Source organism: Dendrobates tinctorius, unplaced genomic scaffold (assembly GCF_039654945.1).
Source record: "Dendrobates tinctorius isolate UK_male_01 unplaced genomic scaffold, ASM3965494v1 ptg000172l, whole genome shotgun sequence".
Taxonomy (NCBI): Eukaryota; Metazoa; Chordata; class Amphibia; order Anura; family Dendrobatidae; genus Dendrobates; species Dendrobates tinctorius.
The window spans coordinates 4,079,517-4,098,367 of record NW_027361839.1 but is presented as its reverse complement, the minus strand read 5'-3'; the positions used below and the strand labels follow the sequence as shown (position 1 = coordinate 4,098,367).

At 48.6% G+C, this 18,851-nt stretch overlaps 1 protein-coding gene across 3 annotated transcripts in view; it reads left to right on the top strand.

The window, feature by feature from the left end:
• The window catches only part of LOC141053894 (sodium/potassium-transporting ATPase subunit alpha-1-like), a 57,743-nt gene that overhangs the window by 21,788 nt on the left and 17,104 nt on the right, over positions 1-18,851 (top strand). The window contains exon 1 of one of the 3 annotated variants that reach the window (XM_073551048.1): positions 10,935-11,078. The exons of the other annotated variants lie outside the window; for them this stretch is intronic. Coding sequence (XP_073407149.1) covers positions 11,067-11,078 — 12 coding nt within the window. The 5' untranslated portion in view covers positions 10,935-11,066. Of the gene's footprint in view, positions 1-10,934; positions 11,079-18,851 lie in introns of those variants that run through there. 3 annotated transcript variants of the gene reach the window in all.

The following is an 18,851-nucleotide window of genomic DNA, read 5'->3' as shown; positions in this document are numbered from 1 at the left end:
TCCTGTGTCTCCAAGCCGTGCCCGCCCGTCCTGTGTCTCCAAGCCGTGCCCGCCCGTCCTGTGTCTCCAAGCCGTGCCCGCCCGTCCTGTGTCTCCAAGCCGTGCCCGCCCGTCCTGTGTCTCCAAGCCGTGCCCGCCCGTCCTGTGTCTCCAAGCCGTGCCCGCCCGTCCTGTGTCTCCAAGCCGTGCCCGCCCGTCCTGTGTCTCCAAGCCGTGCCCGCCCGTCCTGTGTCTCCAAGCCGTGCCCGCCCGTCCTGTGTCTCCAAGCCGTGCCCGCCCGTCCTGTCTCCAAGCCGTGCCCGCCCGTCCTGTGTCTCCAAGCCGTGCCCGCCCGTCCTGTGTCTCCAAGCCGTGCCCGCCCGTCCTGTGTCTCCAAGCCGTGCCCGCCCGTCCTGTGTCTCCAAGCCGTGCCCGCCCGTCCTGTGTCTCCAAGCCGTGCCCGCCCGTCCTGTGTCTCCAAGCCGTGCCCGCCCGTCCTGTGTCTCCAAGCCGTGCCCGCCCGTCCTGTGTCTCCAAGCCGTGCCCGCCCGTCCTGTGTCTCCAAGCCGTGCCTGCCTGCCCTGTGTCTCAGCCGTGCCTGTCGTGTCTACCTGCCTGTCGATAGCCTCTGTCAAGGTGTCCTGTTCCCGAGTGGGATCAGCAGCCACAGCCAGACACCACCCTGGAGTGGCACCCGGCAGCTACCTGCCGCACAAGCCTGACCTCACCATCAGAGGCTCCAATGAAGACCGAGGTAGCTGCCGTAGTTACGCCCCTTCCAGGGTAGTCTGGTTTGTGGCACAGTGGGGCCACAACCCCCCGGCTCGAGCCATTCAGCCAAGGCGCGAGCGTGACACAACCTGACAAAAGCCGGAATCAGGAAGATGGTAGACGAAGGCCAGGAGAGGTACGTAAGTGACTGGAAGAACGACATCATCAGCTCACAGAAACTGACCATGTACCGGAGTCTACAGACTGGCTCCATACCTGGAGAAACTCCCGGACCCCAAAGACCGCAAGATCCTGAGCCGGTATAGACTCAGTGCCCACAGTCTGGCCATCGAATCCGGCCGACACAGGCAGAGCTACAAGCCCAGGGAGGAAAAACTGTGACAACACACTGACCAGGAGGCCCTGGAGGATGAGACCCACTTCCTGCTACACTGCTCCAAGTACTCAGCAGTGAGGGACACTCATTTCAGGAGACTCTCACATCTCTCCCCGGATTTCACCACCATGAAGGAGGAAGAGAAAACATACATCCTGCTGGGGGAAGAAGAGAGAGCAGTGGAGATAGCCGCGCAGTATGTGAGCGAATGCCATAGACTGTGAGAAAGAGAACTATGATATGCCATGGACTTCTATGGCCCCCACCCTGGATATGCCCCAATCCCCCATCCACCTTCCCTATGCCATGGACTTCTATAGCCTTATCCTGGATCTGCCCCCATGCCGCCATCCACCTTCCCTATGCCATGGACTTCTATAGCCTCATCCTGGATCTGCCCCCATCCACCTTCCCTATGCCATGGACTTCTATAGCCCCATCCACCTTTCCTACAGCCCCTTCCCAACATCCCTACAGTCCCTATCCCTATTCCCTTCTGTACACCTGCTTTGGCAAAACTAATGTGTATTTAGTCCTGCCAATAAAGCTTCTTTGAATCTTGAATCTATATACCCGCCCCGTACACTATATACCCCCTCCTCCTGTATATATACCCCTCCTGTGCACTATATACCTCCTCCTCCTGTATATATACCCCTCCTGTACACTATATACCCCTCCTCCTGTATATAAACCTCTCCTGTACACTATATACTACCTCCTCCTGTATATATACCTCTCCTGTACACTATATACCCCCTCCTCCTGTATATAAACCTCTCCTGTATACTATATACCCCTCCTCCTATATATATATATATATATATATATATATATATCTCCTGTACACTATATACTACCTCCTCCTGTATATATACCTCTCCTGTACACTATATACCCCCTCCTCCTGTATATATACCTCTCCTGTACACTATATACCTCCTCCTCCTGTAGATTCAAGACTCAAAGAATCTTTATTGGCAGGACTAAATACACATTAGTTTTGCCAAAGCAAGTGTACAAAAGGGAATAGGGACTGTAGGAAAGGTGGATGGGGGCAGATCCAGGATGTCCATGGCATAGGGAAGGTGGATGGGGGCAAGGAGCAGATCCAGGGTGGGGGCCATAGAAGTCCATGGCATATCATAGTTCTCTTTCTCGCAGTCTATGGCATTCGTTCACATATTGCGCTGCTATCTCCACTGCTCTCTCTTCTTCCCCCAGCAGGATGTATGTTTTCTCTTCCTCCTTCGTGGTCACGAAATCCGGGAAGAGATGAGAGTCTCCTGAAGTGAGTGTCCCTCACTGCTGAGTATTTGGAGCAGTGTAGCAGGAAGTGGGTCTCATCCTCCAGGGCCTCCTGGTCAGTGTTGGCACAGTCTTTCCTCCCTGGGCTTGTAGCTCTGCCTGTGTCGGCCGGATTCGATGGCCAGACTGTGGGCACTGAGTCTATACCGGCTCAGGATCTTGCGGTCTCTGGGGTCCTGGAGTTTGGCCCCATACCTGGAGAGTCTGTAGTCTCTCTGTAGACTCCGGTACATGGTCAGTTTCTGTGAGCTGATGATATCGTTCTTCCAGTCACTTACCTCTCCTGGCCTTCGTCTACCATCTTCCTGATTCCGGCTTTTGTCAGGTTGCTGTGATTGGTGTTCTGGTCAGGTTGGGTTTGGGTGAGCTGCTCAGAGGGTCCTGGTTTTTCTATATACCCCTCCTCCTGTATACTATATACCCCCTCCTCCTGTATATATACCTCTCCTGTACACTATATACCCCTCCTCCTGTATATATACCTCTCCTGTACACTATATACCCCCTCCTCCTGTATATATACCTCTCCTGTACACTATATACCCCTCCTCCTGTATATATACCTCTCCTGTACACTATATACCCTCTCCTCCTGTATATATACCTCTCCTGTACACTATATACCCTCTCCTCCTGTATATATACCTCTCCTGTACACTATATACCCCTCCTCCTGTATATATACCTCTCCTGTACACTATATATCCCCCATCCACCTTCCCTATGCCATGGACTTCTATAGCCCCAACCTGGATCTGCCCCATCCACCTTTCCTACAGCCCCTTCCCAACATCCCTACAGTCCCTATCCCCTTCTGTACACCTGCTTTGGCAAAACAAATGTGTATTTAGTCCTGCCAATAAAGCTTCTTTGAATCTTGAATATACCCCCTCCTCCTGTATATATATCTCCTGTACACTATATACCCCCTCCTCCTGTATATATACCCCTCCTGTACACTATATACTCCCTCCTCCTGTATATATCTCTCCTTTACACTATATACCCCTCCTCCTGTATATATACCCTCTCCTGTACACTATATACCCCCTCCTCCTGTATATATACCTCTCCTGTACACTATATACCCACTCCTCCTGTACACTATATACCCCTCCTCCTGTATATATACCTCTCCTGTACACTATATACCCCTCCTCCTGTATATATACCTCTCCTGTACACTATATACCCCTCCTCCTGTATATACACCTCTCCTGTACACTATATACCCCCTCCTCCTGTATATATACCTCTCCTGTACACTATATACCCCCTCCTCCTGTATATATACCTCTCCTGTACACTATATACCCCATCTCCTGTATATTTCTCTCCTGTACACTATATACCCCTCCTCCTGTATATATACCTCTCCTGTACACTATATACCCCTCCCCCTGTATATACACCTCTCCTGTACACTATATACCCCCTCCTCCTGTATATATACCTCTCCTGTACACTATATACCCCCTCCTCCTGTATATATACCTCTCCTGTACACTATATACCCCTCCTCCTGTATATACACCTCTCCTGTACACTATATACCCCCTCCTCCTGTATATATACCTCTCCTGTACACTATATACCCCTCCTCCTGTATATATACCTCTCATGTACACTATATACCCCCTCCTCCTGTATATATACCTCTTCTGTACACTATATACCTCTCCTGTACACTATACACTCCTCCTGTATATATACCTCTCTTGTACACTATATACCCCTCCTCCTGTATATAAACCTCTCCTGTACACTATATACCCCTCCTCCTGTATATAAACCTCTCCTGTACACTATATACCCCTCCTGTACACTATATACCCCCCTCCTGTATATATACCTCTCCTGTACACTATATACCCCTCCTCCTGTATATATACCCCTCCTGTACACTATATACCCCTCCTCCTGTATATATACCTCTCCTGTACACTCTATACCCTCTCCTCCTGTATATATACCTCTCCTGTACACTATATACCCCTTCCTCCTGTATATATACCTCTCCTGTATATATACCCCTCCTCCTGTATATAGATTCAAGATTCAAAGAAGCTTTATTGGCAGGACTAAATACACATTAGTTTTGCCAAAGCAGGTGTACAGAAGGGAATAGGGATAGGGATGTTGGGAAGGGGCTGTAGGAAACGTGGATGGAGCAGATCCAGGTAGGGTCTATAGATGTCCATGGCATAGGGAAGGTGGATGGCGGCATGGGGGCAGATCCAGGATGAGGCTATAGAAGTCCATGGCATAGGGAAGGTGTGGATGGGGGATTGGGGCATATCCGGGGTGGGTGCCATAGAAGTCCATGGCATATCAGAGTTCTCTTTCTCGCAGTCTATGGCATTCGTTCACATATTGTGCTGCTATCTCCACTGCTCTCTTCTTCCCCCATCAGGATGTATGTTTTCTCTTCCTCCTTCATGGTGGTGAAATCCGGGAAGAGATGTGTCTCCTGAAGTGAGTGTCCCTCATTGCTGAGTACTTGGAGCAGTGTATCAGGAAGTGGGTCTCATCCTCCAGGGCCTCCTGGTCACAGTGTTGGCACTGTCTTTCCTCCCTGGGCTTGTAGCTCTGCCTTTGTCGGCCGGATTCGATGGCCAGACTGTGGGCACTGAGTCTATACCGGCTCAGGATCTTGCGGTCTTTGGGGTCCTGGAGTTTCTCCAGGTATGGAGCCAGTCTGTAGTCTCTCTGTAGACTCTGGTACATGGTCAGTTTCTGTGAGCTGATGATGTCGTTCTTCCAGTCACTTACGTACCTCTCCTGGCCTTCGTCTACCATCTTCCTGATTCCGGCTTTTGTCAGGTTGTTGTGATTGGTTTTCTGGTCAGGTTGGGTTTGGGTGAGCTGTTCCGAGGGTCCTGGTTTTTCTGTTTCCCCTACATGTGTCAGGGCTTTATGGTGATGGGAGCTTGGATTGCTCCTACGTAGGTGAGCCCGGAATGACAGTGCCCTCTTTAGAACCGTTAGGTGTAGAGGGAATCTGCCCAGCTCGGCCCGGCAAGCACTGTTGGAGGTGCTCCGATGGACTTGGAGAAGGTGCTTGCAGAATTCCAGGTGGAATATTTCTGTTGGGCTTGAATCCCACCTTGACCAGTCTGGGTAGGTGTGAGGACCCCAGACTTCGCTGCCATACAGGAGGATTGGGGCGATGATAGAATCGAAGATTTTTAACCAGACCCTCACTGGTGGCTTTAGATGGTAGAGTTTCCTTCGGATGGCATAGAAGGTTTTGCATGCCTTGTCTTTCAGGGTCTCTATGGCTTGTTTGAAGCTCCCTGATCGGTGAATCTCTAGGCCCAGATAGGTATATTTGTCCGTTCCTGTAAGGGCGCAGTTGTTGAGGATAAATGAAGGGTGCTGGTTTGATTTTCTCTTTCTCTTCTGGAACACCATGATGTTGGTTTTCTTTAGGTTGACCGGTAGAGCCCAGGTGGAGCTGAATTTCTCTAAGATTTTCAGGTTGTCTTGGAGGCCTTTCTCGGTTGGTGACAGAAGCAGCAAGTCATCTGCATACAGCAGGAATTTCACCTGCATGTCGTGGAGGGTGAGACCTGGTGCTGTGGAAGATTCCAGAGCGGTAGCCAGCTCATTGATGTAAATGTTGAAGAGCGTTGGGCTTAGGCTGCAGCCTTGTCTGACTCCCCGGCTCTGCTGGAAATAAGCCGTTCTTCTGCCGTTCACACTCACACTGCAGAGGTTCTCGGTGTAGGAGCTTTTGAGAACATCATAGGTCTTTCCTCCTATTCCGCTCTCCAGCAGTTTCAGGAATAAGCCTGGGTGCCACACTGAATCAAAGGCCTTTTTAAAGTCCACGAAACAGGCGTATATCTTCCCGTTCTTTGTATTGTGGACGTGGCTCTGAATGAGGCTGTGCAGGGTGTAGATGTGGTCAGTAGTGCGGTGGTTTGGCATGAACCCTGCTTGGCTCTTGCTGAGGACGTTGTGCTCGGTGAGGAAACTGAGGATCCTCTTGTTCAGGATGCTGTTGAACAGTTTTCCCAGGTTGCTGCTGACACATATTCCTCTGTAGTTGGCTGGGTCATACCTGTCCCCATTCTTGTGGATGGGTGTGATAAGGCCTTGATTCCAGGTAGGAGGGAAGTAGCCGGCACTTGGCACAATATTGAAGAGTTTAACCATTGCGGCCTGTATTTCTGGTGGGCTGTACTTCAGCATTTCTGGTAGGATTCCATCCAGGCCACTGGCTTTTCTACATCTTATGGAAGAGATTCTCTCTGCTACTTCCTGTAATGTAATAGGTGCATCCACGGGGTTTTGGAAATTTTTTACTTTTTCCTCCATTGCTTTTAGTTTTGCCATTATGTTTTCCTGTTCTTGGCTTAGTTCTTCCTTGGAATGTCTTTATAGAGGTCTCTGAAGTACTGGAGCCAGATGTTGCCATTTTGGATATGGATGTTGTTTTTCTTGTCTTTTGTGCCCATGTGGTTCCATAGTTCCCAGAAGGAGTTGTCTTGGAGGGCGTCTTGGAGTTGGTTAAGTTTGGTGGAGATATAACTCTGCTTCTTCCTCCTGAGGATGGTTTTGTACTGCCTTTGTATGGTTTCATAGGCTTCCCTGAGACCCGGGTGGTTGGGGTCTCTGTGTTTCTTGTTTGAGGCTGTTCTCAGGGTCTTCCGTACGGCTTTACATTCTCTGTGAAACCATCCATTGATCTGTTTTTCTTTTGGTCTCTTGTAGTTGACTTTTTTAAGGTCGGACAGTCTGGCCATTGCATAGAATATATTGTTGAGGTCTTTTGCAGCTTGACTCACTCCCTTTGGGTTAGGCTGGTACTCGTAGTTGTAGAAGTGGTGGAGCATCCGCTGTATTTCAGGTCTGCTGGGAACCTCTTTATACTTTAATGCCGACGTTTTGTGCCATTTATAGGATGGAGGCCGGGTGAAGAGGCCGCTCTGCTGTGGCTTTTGAGTGGATGGTTTCCCTGTAGATTTCAGGTACAGAAGAAGTTGGTTGTGGTCTGACAGGTGCATTTGTGGGGAGACTATGAAGGCGCTGATATTTGCCAGGTTCATATCTATAATGGCATAATCTACTACACTCCTCCCTACATGGGAGTTTAGTGTGCACCTCCCTAAGGAGTCTCCTTTGGTTCGTCCGTTAAGAATATGAAGTCCTAAACTTCTGCATACGTTCAGGAGCTTTTTACCACTTTTGTTGACTGTACTGTCGTAGCTGTTTCTCTCTGTGACTACTGAGTCTTGGCCGTTATTCTCTGCTCCAAATATGTAGATGTTCCCATCCATGGTCAGGAAGTCGTTTTCTCTCCCTGTTCTTGCATTGAGGTCTCCAAAGATGAGAACTTTGCCCAGGCCCTGAGAGTGGGCGGCTTCTCTTTGTAAGATCTCAAAGCAGTCTGGATTGAAGAAGGATGACTCTGGCGGTGGTATATAGGTGGCGCAGAGATAGATATCAGACTGAGAGGTGAGGATGGATATATATATACCTCTCCTGTATATATACCCCTCCTCCTGTATATATACCTCTCCTGTACACTATATACCCCTTCCTCCTGTATATATACCTCTCCTGTACACTATATACCCCTTCCTCCTGTATATATACCCCTCCTGTACACTATATACCCCTCCTCCTGTATATATACCCCTCCTGTACACTATATACCCCTTCCTCCTGTATATATACCTCTCCTATACACTATATACCCCTTCCTCCTGTATATATACCTCTCCTATACACTATATACCCCTTCCTCCTGTATATATACCTCTCCTGTACACTATATACCCCTCCTCCTGTATATATACCCCTCCTGTACACTATATACCCCTTCCTCCTGTATATATACCTCCTGTACACTATATACCCCTTCCTCCTGTATATATACCCCTCCTGTACACTATATACCCCCTCCTCCTGTATATATACCTCTCCTGTACACTATATACCCCTTCCTCCTGTATATATACCTCTCCTGTACACTCTATACCCCCTCCTCCTGTATATATACCTCTCCTGTACACTATATACCCCTCCTCCTGTATATATACCTCTCCTGTACACTCTATACCCCCTCCTCCTGTATATATACCTCTCCTGTACACTATATACCCCTTCCTCCTGTATATATACCTCTCCTGTACACTATATACCCCTTCCTCCTGTATATATACCCCTCCTGTACACTATATACCCCCTCCTCCTGTATATATCTCTCCTGTACACTATATACCCCCTCCTCCTGTATATATACCCCTCCTGTACACTATATACCCCCTCCTCCTGTATATATACCTCTCCTGTACACTATATACTCCCTCCTCCTGTATATATACCTCTCCTGTACACTATATACTCCCTCCTCCTGTACACTATATACCCCTCCTCCTGTATATATACCTCTCCTGTACACTATATACCCCTCCTCCTGTATATATACCTCTCCTGTACACTATATACCCCTCTTCCTGTATATATACCCCTCCTGTACACTATATACCCCCTCCTCCTGTATATATACCTCTCCTGTACACTATATACCTCTTCCTCCTGTATATATATACCTCTCCTGTACACTATATACCTCTTCCTCCTGTATATATACCTCTCCTGTACACTATATACCCCCTCCTCCTGTATATATACCCGTCCTGTACACTATATACCCCCTCCTCCTGTATATATACCTCCTGTACACTATATACTCCCTCCTCCTGTATATATACCTCTCCTGTACACTATATACCCCCTCCTCCTGTATATATACCCCTCCTGTACACTATATACCCCTCCTCCTGTACACTATATACCCTCTCCTGTACACTATATACCCCCTCCTCCTGTATATATACCCTGTCCTGTACACTATATACCCCTCCTCCTGTATATAAACCTCTCCTGTACACTATATACCCCTCCTCCTGTATATATACCCCTCCTCCTGTGTATATATACCCCTTCCTCCTGTATATATACCTCTCCTGTACACTATATACCCCCTCCTCCTGTATATATACCTCTCCTGTACACTATATACCCCCTCCTCCTGTATATATCTCTCCTGTACACTATATACCCCTCCTCCTGTGTATATATACCCCTTCCTCCTGTATATATACCTCTCCTGTACACTATATACCCCCTCCTCCTGTATATATCTCTCCTGTACACTATATACTCCCTCCTCCTGTATATATACCTCTCCTGTACACTATATACCCCCTCCTCCTGTATATATACCCCTCCTGTACACTATATACCCCTCCTCCTGTATATATACCCTCTCCTGTACACTATATACCCTCTCCTGTACACTATATACCCCCTCCTCCTGTATATATACCCTGTCCTGTACACTATATACCCCTCCTCCTGTATATAAACCTCTCCTGTACACTATATACCCCTCCTCCTGTGTATATACCCCTCCTGTACACTATATACCCCTTCCTCCTGTATATATACCTCTCCTGTACACTATATACCCCCTCCTCCTGTGTATATATACCCCTCCTCCTGTGTATATATACCCCTTCCTCCTGTATATATACCTCTCCTGTACACTATATACCCCCTCCTCCTGTATATATCTCTCCTGTACACTATATACCCCTCCTCCTGTATATATACCCCTTCCTCCTGTATATATACCTCTCCTGTACACTATATACCTCTCCTGTACACTATATACCCCCTCCTCCTGTATATATACCTCTCCTGTACACTATATACCTCTCCTGTACACTATATACCGCCTCCTCCTGTATATATACCTCTCCTGTACACGATATACCCCTCCTCCTGTATATATACCTCTCCTGTACACTATATACCCCCTCCTACTGTATATATACCTCTCCTGTACACTATATACCCCTCCTCCTGTATATATACCTCTCCTGTACACTATATACCCCCTCCTCCTGTATATATACCTCTCCTGTACACTATATACCCCCTCCTCCTGTATATATACCCCTCCTGTACACTATATACCCCCTCCTCCTGTATATATACCTCTCCTGTACACTATATACCCCCTCCTCCTGTATATATCTCTCCTGTACACTATATACCCCTCCTCCTGTATATATACCTCTCCTGTACACTATATACCCCTTCCTCCTGTATATATACCTCTCCTGTACACTATATACCCCTTCTTCCTGTATATATACCTCTCCTGTACACTATATACCCCCTCCTCCTGTATATATACCCTCTCCTGTACACTATATACCCCTCCTCCTGTATATATACCCCTTCCTCCTGTATATATACCTCTCCTGTACACTATATACCCCGTCCTCCTGTATATATCTCTCCTGTACACTATATACTCCTTCCTCCTGTATATATACCTCTCCTGTACACTATATACCCCCTCCTCCTGTATATATACCTCTCCTGTACACTATATACCCCCTCGCTGTGATTCTACCTCACGCCGTGTGTCACTCGTCCCTTTCTCCCCCTCAGTGTCGCGCTCGCGCTGTGGGCGGGTGGAGTTCGCGCGCTCACTGTAGAGGTGGAGCTTGTCGCTGTGGAGACGGTGACGTGTGGTGACGTCACTAAGGCACTGGGTATAAGTTTCGGTGCGGCGCAGCCGTCGTTAGTGAGGCGGCAGAAGAGCGTGGTCCCGGGAGTGGAGGAGAATCTGCGCGCTGACAGCATGGGTTACGGGGTAAGAGCGGCCCGGCAGGTGCTCGGCCTCCAGTCCCGGGGGAGATGATGGCTGGAGCCTGTCAGGGTCAGCGGAAGGAGGGGAATGGTCTGGGCAGGATGGCGGCCGGGGCTGTGGAGTCATCGCACGGACCTCTCAGTTTCTCTGACCCCACATCACTTATAATTGTGTTACATCTCTAAGGAGTCTGAGTGTCTCCATTTTACACCAACTCCACAGCCCTGGGTGATGGGCGCTGGGTCTGGGCTACGTGGGGCTGCTGGCTCCGAGCCTTGGGTGTGGATAGAAAGTTCATCATGGGGGTGATTAGCTTTTGGTTTCTCTTGTCTTCAGTTCTGTCACTTAGGGTTGATGTATGATGGCCTCTTACTGTTGCGTGCCCCTCTGGGCTCTCGGTGGCGATGTGGATAATGGTTGTCCTTTCTTCTTGGTGTGGCGCCCCCTTCTGATTGTGTGGCAGCTCCTGGCTCTGTAGTGATGGCCTCTTACTGTTGGGTGCCCCTCTGGGCTCTCGGTGGTGTTGTGGGTAGTGGTTGTCCTTTCTTCTTGGTGTGGCGCCCCCTTCTGATTGTGTGGCAGCTCCTGGCTCTGTAGTGATGGCCTCTTACTGTTGGGTGCCCCTCTGGGCTCTCGGTGGTGATGTGGGTAGTGGTTGGCCTTTCTTCTTGGTGTGGCGCCCCCTTCTGATTGTGTGGCAGCTCCTGGCTCTGTAGTGATGGCCTCTTACTGTTGGGTGCCCCTCTGGGCTCTCGGTGGTGATGTGGGTAGTGGCTGGCCTTTCTTCTTGGTGTGGCGCCCCCTTCTGATTGTGTGGCAGCTCCTGGCTCTGTAGTGATGGCCTCTTACTGTTGGGTGCCCCTCTGGGCTCTCGGTGGTGATGTGGGTAGTGGTTCGCCTTTCTTCTTGGTGTGGCGCCCCCTTCTGATTGTGTGGCAGCTCCTGGCTCTGTAGTGATGGCCTCTTACTGTTGGGTGCCCCTCTGGGCTCTCGGTGGTGATGTGGGTAGTGGTTGTCCTTTCTTCTTGGTGTGGTGCCCCCTTCTGATTGTGTGGCAGCTCCTGGCTCTGTAGTGATGGCCTCTTACTGTTGGGTGCCCCTCTGGGCTCTCGGTGGTGATGTGGGTAGTGGTTGGCCTTTCTTCTTGGTGTGGCACCCCCTTCTGATTGTGTGGCAGCTCCTGGCTCTGTAGTGATGGCCTCTTACTGTTGGGTGCCCCTCTGGGCTCTCGGTGGTGATGTGGGTAGTGGTTGTCCTTTCTTCTTGGTGTGGTGCCCCCTTCTGATTGTGTGGCAGCTCCTGGCTCTGTAGTGATGGCCTCTTACTGTTGGGTGCCCCTCTGGGCTCTCGGTGGTGATGTGGGTAGTGGTTGTCCTTTCTTCTTGGTGTGGCGCCCCCTTCTGATTGTGTGGCAGCTCCTGGCTCTGTAGTGATGGCCTCTTACTGTTGGGTGCCCCTCTGGGCTCTCGGTGGTGATGTGGGTAGTGGTTGTCCTTTCTTCTTGGTGTGGCGCCCCCTTCTGATTGTGTGGCAGCTCCTGGCTCTGTAGTGATGGCCTCTTACTGTTGGGTGCCCCTCTGGGCTCTCGGTGGTGATGTGGGTAGTGGTTCGCCTTTCTTCTTGGTGTGGTGCCCCCTTCTGTTTGTGTGGCAGCTCCTGGCTCTGTAGTGATGGCCTCTTACTGTTGGGTGCCCCTCTGGGCTCTCGGTGGTGATGTGGGTAGTGGTTGGCCTTTCTTCTTGCCTGCGTCTACCCAGCAGTGATCTGTTGGCAGCGGTATGTCCGACAGCAGCAGTAAGAGTCTGCATTGCAGGGGGGGGTGTTCTCTAGAGGCGTCAGTGATGCCAGGGATCGAGCGTGTGCCAGCTACCTCACTCCTTTCACTTGTAAATTAGTGTTGGTGCCTCGGCTGCTCCTTGACACTGGCAGCTGCCAGGGCCGCATGTCCCTGTGGAGTGCGGCGTGCTCCCTGCCTGGATGAGGGTGGGGGGCACATACTGTAGGCCGTGGTATTGGAGGATCCTGTTGAGCATGGGTTAATGGTTTTACTTTGGCTTTATCTGCAGTCTATATATAGCGGAAGGATGGGATCAGCCGCTGGTGCCGTCTCTTCTGGTACATGGTTCTTCCTGAGTGCTGTAAGGTGTAAAGCTGCACTGACCTTGCTGTGTCATTGCCATGTTATATAGTGGAGGGCACCCCCTGCAGAGGGTACTATCCCCAGCTGAGTTAAGTCTTTCGGGCATGTGCAGTGAGAAATGCGGATCAGGCCGCCCGAAGAAACGTTGCATGGTCCGTTCGGGCATGTCGGCGGACGTCAAAATTTTGGCGGATCCACAAAAAAATGGATCCAACGGATGGCCATCCATCAAGATCCGCCAGTAGTGCAACTCAATGGGGGAAAAAAAACCGATCCGCCAAGAAAAATGGCAGATCCGTGTTTTTTTTTTTTTTTTTTTTTTTTTTTTTTTTTGCAAAAACGGCGGATTTTGACTGATGGACACAAACGGATGTGTGAAACAGGCCTTAGCAGTTGGGCTGCGCCTATTATGTGACTGTAATGTACTGTAGATATGTTTCTTGAACATTCTAGAAAATCCCTCTGTCATGTAGCCGCTAGTTTCCAACCTCTGTTTTTCTGGGCTGGGCTTGTATTTTGTTTTTTCCTCCTCGGTGACTCAATCATAACACCCCCCTCTCTTCCCCCACAACACACATACCAGCGTCTTCCTGCGTGCAGCTCTGTGAAACCTGAAGCCTCAGTGTAGAATTCTTCTCCCCCTCCCCCCTCCCTGCACAGCTAAAGGAAGTCCTTTGTCCTCTGGGACATGTGTCTGAAATAAAACAGATATTAAAATAGGCTTGCATGGGCTCCGATTGTAACAGAAAAATGAAACGAACATTTCTGTTATCTGCGCGGACCCGGCTTCCCTACGGTGGCTCTTGCAAAATCCTAATCTCTCCAGAAACTGAGATATGGATTGCTCCCAAATGGAGGGTCTTAATTATGGCATGCTTGGTGTCTTTGGATTCTATTTGGTAAATCACAAACAATGATGCCCTATGTGTGTTAGTACGGGCTTTTCTTGCTTAAATATAGTTATTCTAAGTTTTGTAGCCAAATCATAACTTGGAGAGAGGGAGGATGGACCTCTCCAGACCGCCCATTTCGTGAGGTCACAGACCCTAGGCTATAGGTATTCCCTACCAAATTCCAGGCAGTTCAGCTGGAGGCCTCCTGCCAGAGAGACGTGCCGATGAGTGGGGAGGTTTGGTTAAGCGCCCCTCCCCCAGCCACATGGTCTGCCTAATACCAACTACGCACATGTGAGTGTTACTTTCTGTTCTTTCATCCACTTTGTTTTATATTTGTACATATTTAATGTCTCAACTTTATAGCAACTTTTATCTCTGTAATCACTGCCCGCATTCTTTTGGGAATAAATGATAAAATCTATTAGCTCTGTCTCCATGATCTAAGAAACGAACTATGCGCCTTAATCGCTACTAATTTCAGGGGTTTGCTGCGGACCCTCTTAATTAACTCTTTGATTAAGTAAAGCGTGGCTGGTGGCAGCGTGGTGTGCGAGGCTAGCTGGCAGTACAGAAGGGTCTTATATTGCTGAATGAGGGTCTGCGGCCACAGCATTGATAATTCCCGTACTGCAGTAGTCTAATTGCTTGTGCACAACAAGCATCCCATCCGGCGACTAATTATCCTAGGTGCAGGTCCCTGACTGACCTGAGGGTAAGGGGGGCGCCGGAGAGCTGCGAGTTCCAAAGTGGAACTGAGAAAGTGGGATATACATAAATCCCCGCAGTTCTTGGAAGGTTGTTAGCAGTGGTGGGGCATCCAAAATAACCCCCCTGCGATAAATTGTTAGAGCAAGATTAGCTTGCTGTGTTTTTGCCACATGGTGCCTGTGGTGGGATAACTAAGATAAGCCCCCACTGTGCCTGTGATAGCCGTGTGCCGGCAGTGTGTCACGTCCCTCCGTCCGCTGACAAACCCGTGTCGGTGGTGGGATCGTGACATATTGGTGTCACTGGGTCCGCTGTCCGTCACGATTTGGTGGCAGCGGCCCGCCCGTTCCTCAGTGACCCTCTTCGGCTGCTAACAGATCTCCTAATCCTAGTTCTGGGACTTGGTTCTGTCCTTTGTCCACCCCTCTGTGCATCTGTCCCATGGCCACCCCTTCTCTGCCACTCTGGATAGCTAATGGTGCCTGTGTTGTGGCCTCATGCTTGGGATACTTGCAGCACGCGCACAACTTTTTGGGTTATGTCTTGGTTTTCTCTGAAGTTCATGTGGAAACCAAACTCTGGATGGTGTGGCCGGCTCTCTGGTGCATGTGGCCCGTGCTGTGATGCTTTGGTGTAGCGCAGCCCATGTACGAGGTGGTAAGAACAGCTGACTATCTGAGGTTGTTGACTGACCTTGTATGTCTGTACTGTTCCCCCGGTATACCGTCCTGGCTCCTGAGGCTGCCGTCATGCTCTCCCTCTGACTTTGAGCTACTGTGTCTTGCACAGGAACAGTGGATGTCTCCAGTAAAATGCCCCAAGGCCATCGGCTCACTGCTCAAATAACTTTTCCAGACTTTATAGGGCTGCGATGCCCTTTGAGGCTTGTCCCAGTAAGAGGTGTTCTAGCAGCCATATTCAGCCAGTCATCCCAGATCACCCAGTATTCGCAGTATTTGTTGTTGTGCTTTTCTTATAATGGCATTTGGCTCAAGGAAGATTGATCTTGTAACCCTAGATGGGACCACAAGTATCTTTGCTCTTATCGTGACAGTAGCAAGTGATCAGCTTGCCGATCTTGTACTTGGCCTTTTTTTTTTTTTTTTTTTTCCCGACCACGATGTCCTTCTCCAGTGAATTGGAATCATCGTACGAAGAGACAAAGTGGATGAAACACTAAGGAAAAAGTAGCGCAAATAGGGTCTTATCCGACAAATTGTTTATCAGATTGTGCTAACCGGATCCGTGATTTTTATGCTTTATGAACCGTCATTCAGCTGCTGTGGATCCACAGGTTGTCAAACCGATGAGAATAAAGATGTGGAGCATTTGTGGAGACCTCCCGTGCTGCTGATTATTGAAGGTGTCAATTCGCAGGAATTCTTTGCTCTGGAGCCCACTTTCGTTTTTGCGTTTGTTTTTTGCTCCCCTTCTTCCCAGAGCCATAACTTTTTACTTTTCCGTCAATATGGCCATGCTTATTCTTTGCGGGACGAGTTGTGCACTCAAAAACTGGGGAAAAAAGTGCAATCCCACACTTTTTTTTTTTTTTTTTTTTTTTTTTTTTTTTTTTGTTCACTAAAAGGTAAAACTGCCCTGCCATTATGATTCTCCAGGTCACTACGAGTTCATAGACACCAAACATGTCTAGGTTCATTTTTATCGAAGTGGGGAGAAAAAATTCAAAAATTTGTTTAAAAAAAATAAAAAAACTTTACCATTTTCCGAGACCCGTAGCGTCTCCATTTTTCGTCATCTCTGGTTGGGTGGGGGCTTATTTTTTGCGTGCCAAGCTGACATTTTTAATGATAGCGTTTTGGTACATATGTTCTTTTGATCGCCCGTTGTTGCATTTTAACGCAACGTCGCGGTGATCAAAAAAGTGTAATTCTGGTGTCTTGAATTTTTTTTCTCACTACGCCATTTAGCTATCAGGTTAATACTACTTTTTTATTGATTGGGCGTTTCTGGATGCTGCCATACCAAATGTTTGCTGCGAATTGGATGCTGTGTACAGCCGCAGCGTCCAGATGTTACAGCATAGTGGAGGTGATTTTATGAAATCCCATCTCCACTATACGTGCAGGGCCGCATCCGGCGGCCCTGTGTAACCGGACATGCGGCGCATCTTTCAAGACCGCAGCATGTGTATCTTGCGGAGGCGCTCTGTCTCCGCAACATAAATAACAGTCTATGGATACGATGTGGTGATTCCGCATGCTTAAATGAACACATCCGTAATCACTGTGCGTACAACAGGGGGTGGCGCTTTGGGCAGTGCGGGGTATCCGCTGCGTCCAAAGTGCAGGGATTATGCCCCGTGGAGACAGCCTTATTTTATTTTGAATGGGACAAAAGGTGGGGTGATTTGAACTTTTTTTTTTGCCATGCTTCAATAGTCTCCATGGGAGGCTAGAAGCTGCCATAGCCTGATTGGCTCTGCTACGTAGAGGCGATGCTCGGATCACCTCTATGTAGCAGAAGGACAGCACTGTGGTCGGCGCTCATAGCAATCTGGCACCAACAACCATAGAGGACCTCGCCATATTTCCGGTTTTTTTTCATAAATAAACACAAGTTTACCTTTTCTGGGCGGCTGCGGGCTGCTATTTGTAGGCTGGGGGGACAATATTTATGGACCCTTACCAGACTGAGAATAATAGCCCCCAGCTGTCTGCTTTAGCAAGGCTGGTTGTCAAAAATGGAGGGGGGGTGCCCATGCAGTTTTTTTTTACATTTTAAATGATACAAAAAAAAATGGGGACCCCCTTTATTCTTGATAACCAGGCTTTCTGAAGCTGATGGTTGCAGCCCCAGCTGTCAGTTTTGCCTGGCTGGTTATCAAAATAGGGGGGAACCCATGCAGAGTTTTTTCTTTACTTTTCTGTGCTGGAGTGGCTGATGAATACTCCCATCATCTGCTCCTGCTCTCACTCTTATTAGCGGCAGCATGTCAGATGATGGGTGCGGTAGTCCCATCAGCTGACACCAGAGGCTGGAGGTAAACTTTATACCTCCAATCACAGCGGAGCACTCGTGCTATCTTTTGACAGAGTGGGAACTGCGGCTCCCTGACCGACGGGGATGGCTTCACCACTGATCAGAAGCGGTGTTTGCTTCGCTCTCATGCATAAGACGGCATGTCAAACACTATTGTCAAGTGAATGGGGTTTGGGTCCGCTCTGCTGGATGACAGGCTGTGTGGATGCATCATGCAGCCTGCCATCTAGATGTAGCAGAGCTGACTGAGGTCACATCCTGCTGTCCTTGACTTTTCTGTAGCATATAGGCTGCAAAAAAAGTTAATGGCTTATTTGCTGCATTCATTCAAGTCAGTAAGTGAGAAAAAATGCTGAAAAAAGTGACATGGTCTGTTAAAAAAAGGCTGCAAACCACAAAACCTTGATGGCAAAAAACCAATGTGTGTGCACAAGATTTCTGATATCTCATAGGCTTTGCTGGTACCATTTATTCCATGGCACTTTACATGTGAAAAGGGGAAATATAGACAAGTATAAGACAAGGGACACACAGGTACATAAGGAGATGGGACCCTGCCTGCGAGGGCTCTCAGTCTACAGGTTAACCATGGCTGCTGGGGTCTGTTCTTCCTCTTGTTTATAGTCTGTCTCCTTCAGTAATAGTCTTTTGTTTCCATAATTTCGTAGGCTTTCTAAAATATGTTGTGCAGACTGTTCCAAAAAACTTCTGGTATGTTGGTCAGATCAAAGATAGAAACTGCCTGTTGTCACTTTGTGCTGCTTTAGTCTAATCTTTGATGTCAGAAGTTCATGATCTGTTAGTCAGCTCCTGGCTTGGTTTTCACAGTAACTATTGACACCCTCAATCTTTGGGAGCACGCGTCAGTCTGATTCTTATAGGTCCCATTTGTTGATGTCCAGTTGTGATTTTGGAAGGTGGTGTTCATGATGGACAGTTACTTTGTCATACAAAAGTCAAATTTTCCTCTAGCTTAGTTTTATTCACAAAATAAAGTTTCCAACAATGGTTCAATGTCTAAATCTCACAAGT